Consider the following 20,490-nt stretch of genomic DNA (forward strand, 5'->3'; position numbering starts at 1 on the left):
AAAGTTTATACATGAATTTTCAGACGATTATTTCTTTATGGAATTTATTTTATTCTCTATGGAATGTAGAATATTAAAGGTACGCGTCTACAGGCCCGCATAGTACGCATCGCATGCATCGGCAATGCCTACATGCGATGTGTACCGATGACGTCATACGGAATGCATAAGATGCTTAAAGGATAATTTCACAAATTGTGAATGATGAATTCAAATCACAAATGATGAATTCAAATGTGGAGCTATGGAAAGGTAGAGAAAGACTAAAGAAAAGCGGGTGAAAAATGATATGAAAGAGAGATAGAGAAAGGAAAAGAATAGGGATTGTGACAATTTAAGTTGACTAGGGAGAAGGACAGAAAGAGTGAAGAAGCTTAAAACCTAAGTCTAGTATTTGCTAGCTCAACTAGACACCGAGTTACTTATTGTGTTTTATGATTAAGCAATTCTAAGAGCGTTGTGTTAGGTGTGGCTGTGGGCTCGCCCCCTGTTACAATGGAACTCATTACATGACTTGAGGAAAGTGATATGGTAGGGTTCATTTACCTTTTCTTTTGTTACTTACAAGTCAAACATAAATAAAAGTAGAGAAGAAGTAGAAATAAGATGGAAGTATAGTACAGTTGTGTGATTACATTTATATTGACAGAGTAAAAAAGCTCGGGTCAAAATACTATAACTAAGGACATTTTGAAATAGGTACTACTCAATATGGGGCTCAATACGGACGGAGATGCCGTAGGCAAACGCCACTCAAATGAAATTTCATAGTGAATTGTAATTTACAACAGCAACAGTAAAATATAAAATCTTTGGAATAGCCACAATAACAAATATCAATCCATTTGATAATCCAGTATCACTAAACGAAATGCTTTTAAGAGCTCAAAGAATCAAAATATAAGCGAAAAAAGATGCCAAATTGCAAAATCACTTTAGCAGATTATACACGATGCTTTTAACAAAACAAAATGATAGTTTGGCATAAACAAACATGGCCAGAAAACGAGTCAAGTTAATCAGGGAACTAGAGAAGTTGGTCAGCAAATACTGAGTGAGTTTAATTTGTCTGAAGTTAGAAGTTATACAATGTTTATTTGGCTACTATGTGACTAGAGGCGGATTGAGCCTAGAGAGCGCCCTAGGCAAGCACTTGGTCGGAGCTGCGGACTACCCAGCAGGTTTACCGAAGCTCCGGCTGGAAAATCAGGAGCAGGAACGGGTGGTTTTTAGTTAGTAAGAGTCTGACACTCCCTCTCGCCTCGGCCAAGGCGGGAGAAATCATTAGATGATTTTCCCCCTTAAAAAAAGGCAAGCAACTGGTAGGCGCCTTATTTTTTTTTGGCGCCGCAGTCATTTTATGTGCAGTTGGGCACTCGTCTCTCAGCGCCCCTCTATAACCTGGCGCCCTAGGCACTTACCTACTTTACCTTAAGGATAATACCGCTCTGTATGTGACTACTGTATTTGAGACGGTTGGAGGACAGTCGGACAATTGTCTAGTGTTCATATATGTATAGGTATGCAGTAAAATAAGACAAACGTGGATGCAGCTTCCTTTCTATCTTTGAAGTGATATTTGTGCTTTGTGGTCTCAACTTTCTCTCTTGTTGTGAACACTTGCCTGGCTTTATTTAATATTTCTTGTTTGTCATCCTACACGAATAATACGATGTCGTATTCTGCAGTCTTTTGGTCTGTTTTGTGTTAGATTTTTTTAAGTATTGGTAAGTTATTTGTTTTGTCAACTGCATTTAAGTTTTCTTAATGTAATTATTGAGAGATACAGTATTAGTAAATACTTTAATTAAACATCCATTTAACCGACGAACATTCATAAAAAGGCTGATAACTGTTAATGAAGCAAAAGAGGTGTAAGAATCGTGGCAATTGGCGTCCCATTGTCTCTGCTTACTCTGGAGCAGACAGGCGTGATGTTATGTATGGATGTACATATGTAATAAATAACTATTCTAAATAAAAATTCATAATTACAATTAAATTATTCTCTCGCAAAAGTGCTCAATTAGATCGTTAGTGTGATGAATGTGAAAATAATTAATCACTTTTGTACTAATTGTGATATTAATTTTAACACGAGAGAGAGTAAACGTCGTATTTAATTAGTACGACCTGTTGAAATAAACTGTTTATTTTCATAATGAGGGGACCGTGCACTGCAAATACATATGTACTTTAATTACATTTCAATTTAAAACTTGTAACATATTAAATGTTTATAATGAATTATACATAAATACATATATATCATCAGCCTGCTAACCAAAGACTCATTTCTCAAAGGAGAAGGTTTGAGCATTAATCACCACCCTTGTTCAATGCAAGATATATGATTAAAAATTACAAGCCCAGGTTTGCTCACGTTTATAATGTTTGCTTGCATTTCATAACACAATATTGTTTTTTCACTGTCTTATTAGTGCGACTATCGAATAAAGAAATCGAACCAAACAAAACAATATCAGCCATATTGTCTTGTCTTACGTTCCACATTTCATTGTTAACAGAAACTAATGTTTGTGATGGTCCAAACTAATTTCGTGGTCAGTTCTGCACATGTGACAACAAAGGGTTAATCGATTTCGATCACGGCGACCAGTTCCATGCTGACTAGCCAACTGTGCATGAGATATCGTTGCGACAGAACAATAATGGTTTTGGTTCCTAAAGGCTCAGTGCCCCTAGACAACTGAGTTATCTAATCATTAACGCTACAAATGTTTGGGTATTTGTTTGTTAGTCAAGTGACGGATAATCGATAACGATATAAATTCCTATGCATTTGTTCATTCTGTTTGGTATTCCAACACCAATAACGTATCCCATAACAGCATTCCACCCTTACCTGTCTGCGTAAATATTTCTATTTTTTGTTCAATCAAATAAAATCCTTAAACTAACACACACAAAGTTTGAAATAACTGTATCAATATTTAAAATAGAATGTTTCATCTGCACTGCTCGCTGGATTTCGAAAAAAACACGTATCTAAATATTCATGCATACAGAGGAGTTGTGGACAATCATAACTTTTTAAAACAAAACGCGGTGTATTCACACCATCGCATCGCGATAAAAGAGAAAAAATATAACAGACAGCGTTCAAAAGTTAATAAAATGGACGGATATACAGGCTGTAGTGTGTTAGGGACTGTTTCAACTGCAGGATACAGAATGAACTCATCTTACGAAAACTGACACGAACTTTAAATTATGAGCGGCATAAATTGAAAATACGCGAGAATTTTAATTGTTTATTTAACTTTACTAAAACACATGACAGGCGATCAACAACGCGATAACTATTGTTGTTTTAAACTGTCTGTTTTTATAAAACCTCAAAAATAAAAGTTGGTTAAAACTAATGGACAAAGCGAAACCATTGTCAATTGCGGTCGCGACGAGTACCGTTGACAATGGTGCACGGTTTGACAGGCTTTGCAAATATCAAACAAAATTCTATGAAGTACACTCCATTACATTAAATTCCATTACATTCCGCGTCCATATTGATATCCCTGCCAACATTTGGACAGACGAACTATTTGATGGAAAAATATTTTCAATTATTTAATGTAAGTTGATACACTAAAAGCCGTAGCAGTATCTTTGTGGATGTATGAAAATATTCCAAAATACAGAACTACTAACATAGGATAACAAAGGATAAGAAAATACTAACATAGGTTCGAACAAAACGTATTATTTTATAAATTATTTAATAACTAAAAAATCCTCTAGCGGAGGCTCATATTAATGAGCAGCATTCCACGACACACGACGCGGCGATTGTCGCGCTGCTACTGAATGAAACATCTTTACAAAAAACTACTTTAAAATGTTCACAAAAATGTTACAAAAGACTTCTTAATGTAGTGTAACATAAAACAAATGTCGTGTGTGTAACCCATACACAATTACTTGCTGAGACAGCCAACGGTTGCCGCTCTAAACTGTAATAATTGCATGCCGACCCACAGTAACGGAATCCTAATGTGATATTGGATGCGAAGACACTGTGTTCCTAGTCTCTTATTTCTAAGAAAAGAATGTATGTTCTAAAATCTTTTTTATGAACACATTTTGTAAGATATGTATGTAGTATAATGTATATTTTTCTTTGCCTCGTAGGTCGCTTGGTTGCAAACGGTCTCACTTCTCAGGTTGGTCAAAACATTACTGATGTTATTTGGGATTTATTTCAGTAATTGCACGATGTCTAGAATTCTGCTGGTATATAGCATATAGGTTCACCCTATATTACAGGGGGCTCATAATAAGTGGGCTTTTAAATTACTTTGTATTGTGAAAAAAGTGATATTGTAATATTGTAAATGTATATGTGTGTATGACGACTGCACGGTTAGTGCGGTGGCTAGCCAACTGGTTACCGATCAACGGGTAGCGGGTACGATTCGCGCACGGTGCAACTCTTTGTCTGATCCACAAATTGTTGTTTCGGGTCTGGGTGTCGTGTGTATGTGAACTTGTATGTTTGTAAACGCACCCACGATACAAGAGAAAATCCTAGTGTGTGCAACGTCTAATAAAAAAAGTGTTTATATGTTATTTCTAATCATTTATCGATTTAGTTCAGTTTTATTATATTTCAAAGGCTACGCTTACTTTCACAATTAAACGAAGTTTAGTTTCGAAACCCACACAAAGTGTACTTTACCTTCAACTTTCTTCTGCACCGTCGGTTCACTGGTAAACAGAAGTTCAGTTTTAATTTGTGTGAAGGTCTTGCTTCTTAGAATGTTTACTTCAAACTCAACCTTATAATAACTAGTTAAACTAACAAGAACCGTTCATTGACGTTATTGTGATGCATTTATAACTCAAGTTAATATCAAGACCAAACTTATGTAATTCAAAAGAAATAAATGCACAATCAAATAATGCAGAACTTAATCATTTATATATTATTAATTCATACTTTATTATGAGAATTTAGATTGTGATTCAGAAAGTTGAAGAGAGAAAAGTACGAGTAGCTTTGTGGACATGGAACTAAAAATATTTTTTCGTTGGCATTCAATAAGCACTCTTATTATAATGAAGTTATTCCATAGAATTATTTACTCTACCTACATATGTATAATAGAATTGAATTTAGTGTAAAGTAATGGGAAAAGGCTTAGTGTACAGGCGACGGAAGCGTTAATACATGTCACGTCACGTGCATAGCTAGGAAGATAGAATGGATGCACCGTTGCAAGATATTTAGGTTCATCGAACCAATTTGTAGTGCGATGTACCTAAAGCCAAAATGTTTCAGGAAACCCAGTTTCTGGGCTGGAACTGATCAAACTGGACAATGCCAAGGCTATTACTATTTCGAAGGAGTTTGCAGACGACTACCTCCTGCCTAAATTGGGCGCCCTATACAATGTACTAAGATTCTAAAGGGCATCCAATTTTCATCAGAGTGTCGGTGACATGGGCCTACATCGATTTTGGAATTTGAGGGACACGAATTTCACAAGACCGTTGCAATCGGGGCATCGATTGTTGGTGTTATTATTGGAAAGCAATGTTAGATACTATATCGAACACTTTGTAAATGCCACGTGTGAAAGATTTTTATTAACGTAGATAAAGATATGTATGTAACTGCGAATATAAGAAATACAATAATAGTAGTTATTATGTTTTAAAATTGATGTAGGTACCATCAGAAAACGTCCAAAATCTTTATTTTTTGAGGTGGGCAAATCATCTTATGATTTCTCCTACTTTTGGCAAGGCAAGAGAGAGTGTCAGACTCTTACTGTCTTAAAACCATCTCGTTCCTACTTGCGTATCCATCCCGTATCTGCTTTTCGAGCCGGAGCCCCGGTAACCCGCTAGGCAGTCCGCAGCTCGCTGTACGAGTATGTCCAAAAACTTAACCTAAAGAAATATGCTTAGACCCTCTGAGTAATTTGAAAGCAGTTTAATTAATTGAATTTCTGTTTTTTTGTTTTTCGTTTAGTGTAGTAGCTCGTGGTTTCTGGTGCGTTTCTCAGAAAATTAGTGAAAGGCTTATGCAGTTGTTTGTGCTTGTTTTCACTCTGTGCGCGAGATTAGTTTGTGTTCGATACACATAGTGTACAACAACAACAAACTTCTTCTTTGTTCGGAGTTTCCACTGGGTTTCATACACCTTATCTAGACAGAAATACCTCGTTGCTAGTGGGTTAGGTAAGTTAGGCTTCAACTTTTTCTTTGATTTTTTGAATCATTGTTTTGTTGATCCGTATACGAGTAACTAGTTTCATTCTGAGTGACCTCATTCAATATAAGAGCTTCACGTGAAATAAAAAGGCGGAGAAAATAAAACAACAGCCAAAAACATAACTCTATTTATCCATCTAAGAACAGAAATGATGTTCTGAAATCTAATCTTCCAAAACGTTTGTAAGATCACGGTCGGGAATGTAAGCCGAACTATTTCGCTGTTCCATTCCAGTTCGTCTGGTATGCCGTCTATGGGACATTTTTGGTTCCCCTAGCTGTGCAGTCAGAGCAGCGGCGGCATGCGAACAACATTGCAGGTACCTCACTACAGAGTTTTAACTTCGTACAGTCCACCTTTATCGTATGGAGTATACACATATTTTAGTTAAAAATAACAAAATTACTATTAGAATATCTTTATTTTCAATGAGATCTATAATTGCCATTTAATATATTATGTATATATCTCGAAATAGCCAGAGCAATCACATAAATGCAGAGTTTTGAAGATTGACCCTAATATGATACAATAATAAGATTTTGTAACATTTTGTCTCCTCAGTAGCTTTGTTACCATGGCAATTAAAAGGTGGCACTGTATTTAAATTAAGCAACGGATTTTTGTACAACTAGGATTATATATTACCATAATCAATCTAAAAACGACCAAAAATGGTTATAGTTCTTTGCCTCATGGTACGTTCGACCACAACTACACCAGACGTTTTTGTCCTTCGGGCTAGGCTAAGTTGAATCCGAGTATACGTATTTGCAAAAGGGGGGACTGTATAGTGTAGCCGTCTGCCACACAAGTCAAGCCAAGCCACAACTTCGTGTTTGAAAATCTTTGAAACCAGTGAAGCCACACATCTACTAATTAAACAACTTATGACATTTTCCGGATCAAATTATATGTTTTGTGTTTATTTATAATTAAAATAATTGTAATGAAATAATGTCGTTTGTTCATATCATATCATATTATCTCATCAATGAAATAAAATTAGATTTATATGGTAATTATAAATACTATCTAAAGAACAAAATACTATAGACTTTATTCTTTAAAACGAAGTAAATACACTACTTTATAATATAAAGCAAAACATGACATTATTTATGTACAAATATAAGTAACCTTCACGAAATCAAACGACTTTTTGTGTGCTCAATAAAGCAATGGGCGTCGTATATTTTTGGAACATTTGCCAGCGTAAGCAACAGGACGGCAACAGTTGAATTGTGTTAACTGGCTTAACGCAACTGTTGCTTGTACCTGTTGCAAGAACAAGGATTGAAGCTACCCACTCGAAGCCTGAGGAAAATATTCATTTGAGTGGAAAGCATTCCGTGAAAAGGGAAGGCAAGATATTAAAGATGCAGTGGGTATTTCAGTTACATCGCAAAATGAACTAATTGTTTAACGTTTTTGACGTCATGTCGAATGTCAGTGTTTAGTTTTTTTCATTTACTTCGATTAAACTATTATCAGGCCGTAAAAAGCTTTAAACAGAGAGGAGTGGAAGGGTGGTAGGGAGGCCTTTGCCCTGCAGTGGGACGATCATAGCTGAAATCTAAATCTAATAGGGTTCATAACCGTAACGTAAAATCAAAAGATAGAAATAATTAAACTGAACTGCATACAAAAAACCATAAAATAAATAAAAAATATGAAACATCTGTACGAAAATCCCTACAACCAAAATAAATACAGCATGTGCGCAAGAAACTAAGCAAATAATTCCAAGACATATCAAAAGCCGTTCATTAAAGCAACGCATAACTGCACTCGTATTTACACTCGTAACTTTCATTTAAACTTCACCTTGCAGCGTGTGTGCACTCTTGCGAGAGATACATTGAAAGTATAGTCTGTATTTGAAGGTAAAACCGCACCCTCTATCAGATGGTTCCACACTAATAGAACTTAAGTCTTCATGAGAGGATTTCAATCCCTACATACTATTAATGAAGCTAATGCGACTTGGAACTTAGTTAAACACTAATGGATTCCGTACGATGTGACTGAATCGAAAACTGAATATATTATAAGATCGCTTCACTCGTACATAGTGATTGGTTACAACTAAGTTTTGTAGACGACATGTTAGAATGGCGTACTTAAGCTAATTAAATTCGGTATTCAACTGCCAGCTACAACTATAAGACAGTAATTCAACCACAAACCTCTCCTAAATTTAAAGAAACCCTTAAGTAAAGATAGGTGACACTTCACGTCATTTTTGTTTTTATCAACCTATCATCGACAGCTCAGTCTGACCCGGAGCTGCGGACTGCCTAGCAGAGGTCCGGTTCAGAAAGCAGAAGATTTTGAGTCAGTAAGAGTCTGACTCTTCCTCTTGCCTCGCCCAAGGCGGGAGAAGCCATTGAATGATCTTCTACACTCAAGAAAAATAACATTGATACCTCAGCACAAGTGAGGGGTTAATTTAAGTGTTCCGTCTCGTTAAGTGACAGTTTACAGGTGATTCGTGAACCATTAGATGTATACTGAAATCATAGGGAAAAGTAGTACAAACATAAAACAGAATAAACAAACTAAAACACGTACTCTAAGCAGAGTACAGTTATTCTATGGCAGCGAGATAAAAACATTATTTATTCATGTCACATGCGAGCCTCGATTGGCAGTATTCATCGGCATGTAGACACTACCCCGTGGGTACATCGCGCAATAAAATTCGATGAACATAGAACCCGGTACACTATTCCTAACACAGTGTGCAATGAATTCTAAAAAAGTTTATGAAAACAGTTGTTGACTAAGTTATCTTGTTTGTCACACATATTTTGTAGAAGTTGTTCTATGTATATAAATACAAACAAACAAAACAATTAACAAAAATATAACTTAAACTGATCTTATAAATTAACTCTAGGTAGCTTATAATACGATGCCTGTTTAACTAAAATATCAAGTTAGATTTTCGTTCCGTTTTGCGGTATTCCATGTACGAAAATTGGGGGACCATATTAACTACATATTAAGGGGTAAAGCAAATCTGGGGTTAAAAAAATTGAAAACGTTTTGGAGCTAAAATCAACATTCCCATTATTCCACATATTAATTAGTCTCGCACCATCAGCTATTTTGAATATTAATTTACTAATGTACTTGCTATCTTCTTAACTTTTCAGTTTTATGTGAACACAAAAGACGTCCATAATAACTTATGTCCTAGGAACTGTAAGAAAATCTTTGCAAAGTACTGCAACTGCATTAATTTATGAATACTTTTAAAATAAGACACGTAAGCAGCTTTAAATAGATACGAGGTAGTAGTACCGTACCTACATTAATTAAAATAGACTTAACTTGCATTTTAGAACTGAAATACCTCATAACTAGACTAGAGAATATTCCGACTGAAATACATGAAATTCACATGTAATAATTTCTACAAGAGTAATTTCTAAAATGAGAAAATCGATATTCGCTTAGTGCAAACTGAAATGGGGAATCGTGTAAGTAAACATTGTTTACGTAGTTAGAAAATGTGAATAGGATACGCGGATGACAAATATGATTCTCAAATATCTTTGGGCAAAAATCTGTGTGTATGCCTGTCCATAGAAGCGTAACCCAAACAGAATCCAATCGCCATCTATAAAATCCCGAAACCAATGTCCGGTAGATATTGAAGATAAAGTTCCGACCGTTTTCGGTGACGTGACAACTTTTTTTTTTAACTTTTTTTCTTTAAACTTGGTCTGCGTAAAAGCGTTGCAGTTGTTACCAAATTGAATTTCTTTTAACCGTTTCCACAAAGCTTGTTTGGGAAACCTGTACGCGTACGCAGTTCAAAGGAAGATTTACTGTCGGCATATCGTTGTGAATTTGCTCAAAGTTTTTACTTTGGTCACTTGTAAAATGAAATTCGCAGAAAGTGTACACTTTTAACTTAACCCGAAATGGTTGATATTTTTGTAAATATTTGGCAACGTAAATATTTGCATCCGAAAAAAAAAGAAGTAAAAATATTCGTATCGATGTAATTTCGAAGAAGGAAGTTAAATTGTATTCATGTATGTCCGTGATATTACTTTTTCGAGAGCGTCAGCTCATATTTTATACTTGGAATATTGCAATAATTCGAATTGAAATTAATATTCCTTGATATACGAGTATATTTGGTTCTATGAATTCACGAAAGGGCAAAATGTGGTAGATATACTGTTTCTCGGAAATCGTTATTATTGTTATTTACCATATGATGTAATATTATACATTTTTCTCACGCAACTATTTATAAGGACCTTACCATTACTTCTGCCTTATTCTATCCCTCTTGAGCCCTCAATAAACACAAACTACCAAAAAATAGAACAACAAACTCCACCTCTACTTGATAAATAAATAAACTTGACATAGGAAGCTTACGAATTCCAGTACCGTATCGGTGCGATTCCGTTCAAAAGTGTTTGGTATTTGACGTTTATTCTCGATATGGAGGACCGGGACGGCTGGCATTGGTGCCAGACAATAATACGATAGAACTATCAATCAATAAAACAAAGCTGTGCCTGACGTCGCCGTCGTCGAACCAGTCTCGCTATTAGAATGCCCTCTATATTTCACAAAGGCTTCTATCGGACAGATTGCATTGTTGTGATTGTCTACATTTGAGATGTATTATGAATGCTCACTTTAAGATAGGTTTGCTTTGGCTTCAGTTTGCACAATCCCCTGTCTACTGGCAGTAGTTTCAGTGGGCCTTTGTTGATTCAGAATATAGACAGCGTTAAATAAACAAGGATTTAGCTCTGCAGTGAGACGATCACAGCTACTGTATAAGTAAATAAACAAAGTTATAACAGCCATTAAAGATTTATAATATACAGGTTGTAATCAAAATTAATGCATATAATAATATATACTGAATACCACTTATTATAGTGAGATTGACATCGATAGAACTAAGTAGTTTACTGAAACGGCAGTTCAGTATTGAAGTTAAGATCAAATAGAACTTTGGTAAGATTATGTAGATCAAATGGCAGAGTCCAAAGGCTGAATCTATAGATACGTTTGAGGTGTAATCTTAGTTGAATGGGTACGATTCCAGGAATATCGTGGGGTGTTAGGTCTTGAGTCATAGGTGACTGAGATTACCATATCGCTTTTAATATAATATTCATAGACACGTATTAAATTAATGTCAATAATGTCAATATACGGCTTATTTACGTAGCTATTGGAGAGTACTCGTCTAGTTTCGAAAGACTAGCGGGACACTTCATTACAGTAAGCTTATGCGGCGATCGACGTCGTATAGCCACGTCCCACGCGGATTTTTAGGGCATTTTTATGAATTCAGAATTTCAGTATGTTTTATTATATTTTCATTGCGATAGTTCACCGACTTTTAAACAAAGAATCTAAGATAGAATGTATGGGAATCACCGAAGCATTTTGTATTCAAGTTGATACGATTTTACTGAAGTATCTGCGTAAACGTTTCGCCAGCAAACATGTTATAGGTACGGATGCATCGTAAATAAGATTTAGATTTTACGTGAGTACATAAGCTACGACTGTGTAACGTTTCTTCTTAAAGAAACTTGATCCAAATTCTCTTTCCGATAAGATTTATAGCATTCCAGGTAGTTTGAAAGTTTTCTATTCGTATCCTTCAAGTATTGATAATATTTTTTATGGAAAATAAGGGATCGTATTTTATTTTGCATCTATAGGGTTGACTGTTGAAGATGTCATATAGAATTTAATGGTTTATGAGATGTTTAGTGTCTTTTGAGATGCACTTGTATTTAGTTCCTTTCTGAACGATATACTTAAGTAGTCTATAACCACACTCGTGTGATTCGAGTGTGTGTGTGTGTGTTTTTGTGTTGCACTTCTGCTGCGTGAGCATTTATTTGCGAGCGGGAGGGTGGTGCTGCACACCGCACGCTGAAAATACATCTACTGCGGAGTGTAGCATGGATTTTAAAGTAACGCCTGATTCTATTCTATATAAATATTAATTAGTAATTATTTTCCCATCCATTGATGGGACTACAAGGTCCCGATCTTTTGGAAAGCGTACAACGAGCCGAGGCCAACTCATGGAGGCCCATTCAATAGTCCCTGAAAATACTATGAAAAGGAAAATTCATAATAAATTTAATATAATTTTCACCTCGTAATAACTAACCATGGGTTCCTTTTAACCATACTTCTTAGTGTGGTAGTGAAGGTTTATCAACGTATTTCAAACTTCTATAATGTTTGCGTTTAATCTCGAAGTTCGTGGATTGTAGTAGTTCGTGATCGTGTGCTTGTCATACGTAGCGTGGAGACCGACGCGACGTGACGCCTGCATAACCAAACCACCGCGAACTGTTGAACTTAAGACTCCCCACTAGATTTACAACTCTATTCCAGAAAGGATAAGAGTGAAAATTGCGTTTAGAGTAGCTTGACGTGCTGCTACAAACGTAGAAGCATAACTAGAGACAATAGAAAACAGCGGTACGGCATTGCGAATGCGAATTTAGAGCTTATTGCGAGATTAATCCCTCCGTTTGAAGCCTAATTTGGATTTATCAATCAAATAGCAGACTAGCAGGGGCAGATTTCGTAACCAATTGTGTCGTTAGTATTGTACTAAGCTTGAGTTCTGTTTCGACCATCGTGTCGGATGAACTGAGGATTATGATATCGACGATGTTGCATTTGTAGGTAGGATTTGCGTCATGTCTGATGGACCTATTATGTGAGCTGATTTATTGCATTAATCATGTGATGTCTCAGTTAATATAAATCTATTTAACATCTAAGCTTTCCTCTTCATAGAATATAGGATTAAATTATTACATGTACGAGTATAACACGCAAACGTTTTGCCCTGAACGGAGATAATTTGTAATCAAAACAGTCAATTAGCTGGTCGCTTCATTTACCGCTAATTGGCTAATTGGTCATCCGAATATAACGCAGTTAATCACCAATTTCGTACTAATTTAATAGTTGTTACATTATATTAGTCTTGTAATTACAATTTACATTTGGTGGGGATTATTTTATTGGTAACAAAATATGAATATAGTATAATATTATAATAATTAACTATTTAGTTAATAAACTGGCGGTAAATGATTTCGTTTAATACGCAATCGTAACTTTATAATTAATTCTATGTCATGTAATAGTTGTGGTTAATTTTACAAATACATATACTAAACCTAATCACATTATTATAGGTGAGAATAAAATGAGATGTTATAATCATTATTTTCATGGAAAATCATTTTTCCCGTTAATATATTTTTGCAATAGATGTAAAGATGAAGACTAGACTGCAGCCCTTGAATATGTTTACAATTTGCAAACCAATCCAGTATAAATTCCAACATTCAGGTCCTATTAACAACCAAAAAAGAGAATAAACACTATGAAAAATGAGTCTCTAAACAATACAGCTTTAGTAAAGCCATTATTCATCAAAAAGACAAAGGTTATTTTAATTATTTTTTGTCCAAATAAGCAACAATGAATGGAGAGTAATAGAGAGGCCGAAGCCGTCTAGACAGAAGAATAAAATTTGTAAAGTCCCGTCCGCCATTGATGTGCCAAGCCTGAGGCTGTCAGTAGCTATACTGACCATTATCTATTGGGAAATAAGCAGCTGACAGCTAGGCGAAACTTTTCCGGAGCGCCGGTAATGAAAGAAATTTGATAGCGCTCATTATGAGCTAGGTACAGACTACAGCTCGATAGAGATTTTGAAAAACAACAACAGTTTCATGTACAACAACTTTTAGTATTTTGTTACTTAAAAACATTGTTTAATTATTAAGAACTTTTGGATGAGGAATCCGATCGGTAAAACTAGAACTAAAAGATGGTTGAGTTTCACGTCAATCAGAGACGTAAGTAATCCGTTAAACATAAAAAAATAGTATGTTTCAAAAAAGTTATAAAATAAAAAAAAAAACACACAATGTAAAGGTATATTCACATAAAGAATCCTGGTGCGATGATCGGTTATAGAAAAGCGGTGAGGCGGGTGATTCTATTGCATACTTGTTGATCGCAGCTAACGTTGTGGCCCACATCGTGTGACTCTCCGAGGACCGAATATTTTGGCTATTCTTGTTGCTCCTGTTGAATGTTACCGCGGTAACATGAGAGCTGACGTGAGGTTAGTTAAGAGACGAGACAAGTGAAGGATGGTTCACAATAGTAATTAGTATTAGGAAACATTAAAGAAGTTGTTTAATATTTCCAGTTAAATTAAATCAATATTGCAAAAACTTTTGCAATATTAATTTGTACAATATATTCTTTTACATTTCTAGAATTAGTAGACTAGGATAAGTTTGATAACAAGATACACACGAGTACTACAAATAATAAAAAAATACTCGGTACTCATAAACTGCACGGCAAAGTCTTGAACTTTTACATTGTAACCTTGAATTGCGAGGAAAATTTAATATTCCGCTCTGCAGTAGAACTCGTGCAAATTATTATTTACGCTTTAAGTATTATCAGTAGCACTAACAAGCTAGGCATCTCTTTACCAAGTTTTCAAGGAGCTCGTTAGAAAAATAAATTATAATAGTGTACGTATTCCCTCATATTTCTTGCACTTTCATTGCAAAGATTTCTTCGTGTACTTGGAAGACGTAGAAAGAAAACAAGAAACTTGGAGCTGACACGTGTAACAGGGTCTCATTTAAAAAATAAGTAGTTTTGATGCCTCATCGAAGCGTGGAACGGTTGGAGTTTCTTCAACTTTTTATAACATATAATAAATACTTATTGAGAATAAGTATGTAATAAGTACTGTCATAATAGATATTTTTATGTCAATGTTCTAATATGCAAAAATGTACTTTAGTACATTGTATCACACATGGTCTTTTACTTAAATGCCAAAAAGCACAGTCTTGGTTCCCGTTACTAAATAATACACGCTGGCTTTAAATAAAAAAAAAAACGAACTAAACAGATTCTGCTCTTCATAAGTAAGTCTTTGTTCTACGTAAGCCCTTTACAAAATATGTGGGTAACAATTTCAAATACCTCAGTTTAAAGGAAAAGAGCGAATTGATGGACAAACCATGACTATTCAAGTACGGTACTTTTGAAGCTCTCTTTTGCACTCCCTGATTTGGGTACGTGAGTGATGTATACACGGCGTAATTTTGCATGTAAAATTCAGGAACAGAGGCTATGAGAACAGAATGACAATGTTCAACGTAGCATTGCGTGATACATGCAATTATAAACCTTGTTGATTTGTTTGCTGTTGCAAAGTGTAGTAAAAAATGTGGGTTTAAATATGTCAATGAGCTAATGTAAAATTATAATTAAATTACTCCATTTTCTACTTTATTATTATGGGATTAATAAAGTAAGGTATAAGACAGTTAATTGAGGGGTACTTAGGTATAACCTATGATAAACTTAAAGTGTTGTGCGTTGGGTTTTAGTATTCTAGTTCTGATATTTCCCAAGAAGTAAACTGTGCATCGTTCATAAATACGCCGCCGCCGGTACGTGTGAGTACTGGCTAGCGTAAGTTTTGAAATCGTTCTCACTGCAAATGACTAATTGTAGAGCCATTTGGGTGCCCAAGGACAGTTCGAAGGCTAGTTGAAACCTCACAAGTATTCTACACACTAATGGATTAAACGCAACCAATGCATTACTGATTGGTTTGCTCGAATACAGATTAGTGGAAAGGGCTTAATACCAGCTCGTTAGGCTAACATCAATACGTAGTAGTTTCTTGGAGAATCCTTCAACTACTCTTTTAATCAACGTCTATTTACGTTATTGTTAAGCGGATTACGTAGCAAAATGCCCGCGGGACTATTCAGTTCGTGTATTAATTTAGGGTTGGACACAATCCGATTTGTGATACGGGTAGCGGTGAGAATAGCTGAAATGGTAGTGCTAACTAGGTTATAGACGCCCGATGTGTATCATGGTCGGACTCGTTTTTCGCTCGCACTCCCGCTATTGGTAGTTTTTAATGTATTCATGGTCACGTCATCACATGGAATACTTGTCGACGGCTCTACCATGCAACCTGTAGGACAGTGGGTGCAGACATTTTATTGTTTTACTCAATTTTCGTATACTGAATGTCTTTGAATTGTTCAATTGGAATCAATACTGTGTGGGAATTTTATTAGTTTTATCGGCGATTACTGAATGATATGATTGTTAAGCCATTAGATAGTTTCCATGTCAATCAGACAATTATATATTCCGATTTATTTCTCTGTAATAACTAGACAGGTAAGTATGGAGTAATGTCCGACGGGTTGTGATTAGATGTGATTTTATAAAGTATCGTTAAGTATAATTTTTTTAATTCATCATCTATTGTACTGATGCGTTGCAAAATGTGTCACGGTGTCAAGGTAAAGGCTCATTCTTTAAGGCTACCTCATAAACTTGTAATCATGCATGAATAGCTTTGAATTCACTGAATGCTTCATGTTTCTAAGTGTGACACCGAGTACAATGCATTTGTGTGTATTTAAAAAAGTTGTGTGAAATAAGAAAAGTTTGGAAACTTAGAACCACGACGCGACTAGCGAGGCGACAACAATCGGGCTTCAAACTACAGTTGAACGTCGTGAAAGATTTCAGTTGAAGTTCAGTTAGGGGCGGGGCGGTTTATTAAAATGTAGTTGTAGTGCACTGAGAAATCTGTCCATGTTTGTGTAATAACCTGGTCACCTATATAAGCGCGCGCACACGGAAGGCGGAGCCGCCCGCTCTGGGGGCGGCGGCAGCGCGGGAATTATTTTACAGTTGTCTATCAATCGCATTGCACGTGCATCAGTTATTGCGTTCGGATACAAGACCGGTGTTCGGAAACTTTGTAAAGTTCAAAACTATTTTTCCTTTCGATACAAGAAGACGATCTCAGGGAGCCGCGGACGATACTTGCGGCCAGTTCAAAAACTTTTTAAACTCCAAAAAGTTATTCTATCTGTTGCCGCTCTCCGTTGCACCATGGCAGGCTTTTACAGTTAATTATTTCTCTATTATTATTACATTAATTTTCAGTTTTTATGTTAATGGACGAGGATAAGTGGAGTGCGGGTTCAATTCCCGGTGTGATAAATAAAATTTTAAAAGTTTTCGTGAGTTTTAGGTTCGGGGTTCAAGTCCCGTGACTGTTGATGTGCAACAGTTTTGTTGCTACGTACTTTCTACGTTTATTGATTAGTGATAATTATTTGACTATTAATGTTTATTTCGTATTTATTTTTGCAACTCTTTATGAAGTGACTTTAGATTTTGATTTTAGTCAATTAAATATTTAACGGCAACTAGTGAATCTTGTCGTGTCAAGTTATAGGTTCGAGTGTCCTCGATTAAAGACGCGGTATTATTATAGGTCTCATTGGCAGCTTGATTGCTTTTATTGTAATTTACACCTCCCAACTGAATTTGTCAATCATTCTTCAGCATGATTCAGAATTTTTTATAGGTATTCAACTAAATAACTCCAACTCATCTTTAGGTCGTGACTAACTTTGCATATGTTCTGTAGCATAAGATTGGAATTGCATCATGATTTTCGTTCGCAGAGCCTCGCACGGAATATGCCGAGCTGGGCGTGCCGCTGTCGGAGCGGTCGGCGGCGGACACGGAGGCGGCGCACGAGCTGCTGTCGCTGGCGCACAGCCTGCCGCCGCTGCCGCCGGCCGCGCACCTCGTCACCGTGCTGCACGCGCCCGACCCGCCGCCGCTCGTGCCCGTCTACACCTACACGCTGCAGCCCACCAACATCTACATCCTGGCCGAGGACCCACCCGAACCGGTGTACCACACGGTACAAACCGTCACCCCGCTCCAACCGGTCGAGTTCGTTGACACTCACATCAGTTACGTCGAGTGCCAGCCGGTGGGCCCGCCGCCACCACCGCCGCCCCCACCGCCGCCGTTACCACCGTTGCACCCGCGCCCAGATTTTGACAGAATTGAATATGAGCGCAGGGCGTCAGAGCCTGCACCTGTGCTTACACCAATGCTCACGCCAGTGCTCACCCCAGTGGCGCCCGTTGCAGTGCCACCCATTCCCGTACCACCCGCACCGTTGCAGCCGACGCCAGAACCATCCGCTGTGGTACCAGCGCCCGCACTCGAGCCTGTAGCTACAACACCCGACAGTGAACCTCTGGCTACACAGGCCAGGGAAAAATCTGGTAAATATGATTGTAACGAGTGTGGCAAGCGTTACGCTACTTCTTCGAATCTGTCGCGCCACAAGCAGACGCACCGCAGCCTGGACTCGGTGGCGGCCAAGCGGTGCGGCGAGTGCGGCAAGGCGTACGTGTCCATGCCCGCGCTGGCCATGCACGTGCTGACGCACCGCATGGGGCACGTGTGCGGGGTGTGCGGCAAGCAGTTCTCGCGGCCGTGGCTGCTGCGCGGCCACCTGCGCTCGCATACAGGTGAGAAGCCATACAATTGCGCGTCGTGCGGCAAAGCGTTCGCGGACCGGTCGAACCTCCGCGCGCACCTGCAGACGCATTCGTCTGACAAGAAGTTCGAGTGCACGCGCTGCGGCAAGTCGTTCGCGCTGAAGAGCTACCTGAACAAGCACCAGGAGGCGGCGTGCGTGCGCTCCGACGACGACGAGGACGAGGACGAGTGACGTGAGGCGGCGCTCATCCTTCAATCAATGCAACGAACATTTTCTCTATGAACTTCTTTACACCTTTGTATTACCGAAAGGGATATTTGATAGGGTAGATGCTCGTAGTTTCGACGGCGTCGAGTGAATAATAAGCAATATTATGTACCTAATATCGTTATGGCTCTTTCCATAATTTAATTTAAAGAAAATATAATTAATGAAAAGTGAAATTAAAATGAAACGTATTTTTTCAATTATTAGTCCGGCAATGACGGAAGTAATCGTGTCAATTTATGGCAAGAGCCTGCAATGTTACAGCGTAGGGTAATGTTTACATAGTAAAGTATAAGTAAGTTAGCGTCGCGGGTGTGGTGTGCGACTTTAGTCGTAGTTCGGTGATACGTAGAGACTTAATGAAACCGTCGAGCTGTGGTACAAAGAGAGCAATAAAGTAAAGAGTGTAGAGTGGCAGTTAGGCGCACGACTAGCGTGTGTAGTGTAGCGCGCGCTCCGGTAGGACCAAACTGTTGCTCGGGCGCGCGCCGCCCTCGGCCGGCAAACCGCCGGTGTACCGCCGGTGTAACGCCGGTACCGCAGTACCGCAGCAGTCCGCGGACCTCGCGCCGCTCTAGGACGGGGTGGGTACGAATGTCACGTGAAAACTGTAATGTTACGCCACCATACTGAGGGACGCCGTCGATTTCCATAAAAATTATCAGTGTTGTTGTCAAACATATTTGTCTGAATGTCTAATTCTATTCAATACTATATTTGTTCGATTTCAAAATTATATAAAATTAATCATTATACTTACATGTCAATATCGAATAACTTTCAAAAATCATAGATAGTAATATAATTACTGATAAATAATGATTGATGTTGTCTTTCAAAGAATTGTTACTTCATATAAATGTATATATCGTTCCAAATAAAATCTCTATGTGGTGTGTTTTCATACGTCATTTGTAGTCATCGTCGCGAGTTGAAGCGCTACCCAACAAACTTTAGGTAACCACTGACCTCACACGTACGTATTTACGTGTTACAGTGATTGCAGGCTTAAGTAAATTAATTTAAAGGAAACACTACACAACACACACAAACACAAAAGCAAGCTATTATACATTAATGGTCATACAAACTAAACGTGTATACAAAATTTCAGCTCGATCACTTGAAGATATTTGTTTCAGAAATCAATTGCAAGATTTGATTCCACCTAAACACACACACAAGTTAAATAAAAGCTTACAATAAAAACTTGTAACTATATTATGTTAATTAAATACCAAGTGGTTAGCCTAATTGGAATTTAAGTAATATTTGTAACAAGTAAATACGTGACGTGTGATTTAAAAGTTGGGTAATTCCCTGTAGGTCCCTAAAACACATCAGCTCATTATCAGCACATTACATGCCAATGACAATATAGATTACCTACTACAGATGATGAAAGGAATTCAATTACAGATTAACACTGTTCAGCGCTGCAGCTGATGCACGATCTCACACAATTACCTATATCTTGGAATTACATTTCTAACTTAAGCACAGCACTTAAAAACACAGTCTAGTCGGATTCAAAACAATTAAATATCACTAGAAACCG

At 37.3% G+C, this 20,490-nt stretch overlaps 1 protein-coding gene across 1 annotated transcript in view; it reads left to right on the plus strand.

The window, feature by feature from the left end:
- LOC118276607 (zinc finger protein SNAI2-like) overlaps positions 1-19,929 on the plus strand; it is an 88,937-nt gene extending 69,008 nt beyond the window's left edge. Inside the window, exons 3-4 of the mRNA XM_050704220.1 lie at positions 17,827-18,207; positions 18,325-19,929. Coding sequence (XP_050560177.1) covers positions 17,827-18,207; positions 18,325-18,896 — 953 coding nt within the window. The 3' untranslated portion in view covers positions 18,897-19,929. The remainder of the gene's footprint in view (positions 1-17,826; positions 18,208-18,324) is intronic.
- The last annotated feature ends 561 nt before the right edge of the window (positions 19,930-20,490 follow it).

Source organism: Spodoptera frugiperda, chromosome 25 (assembly GCF_023101765.2).
Source record: "Spodoptera frugiperda isolate SF20-4 chromosome 25, AGI-APGP_CSIRO_Sfru_2.0, whole genome shotgun sequence".
NCBI lineage: Eukaryota > Metazoa > Arthropoda > Insecta > Lepidoptera > Noctuidae > Spodoptera > Spodoptera frugiperda.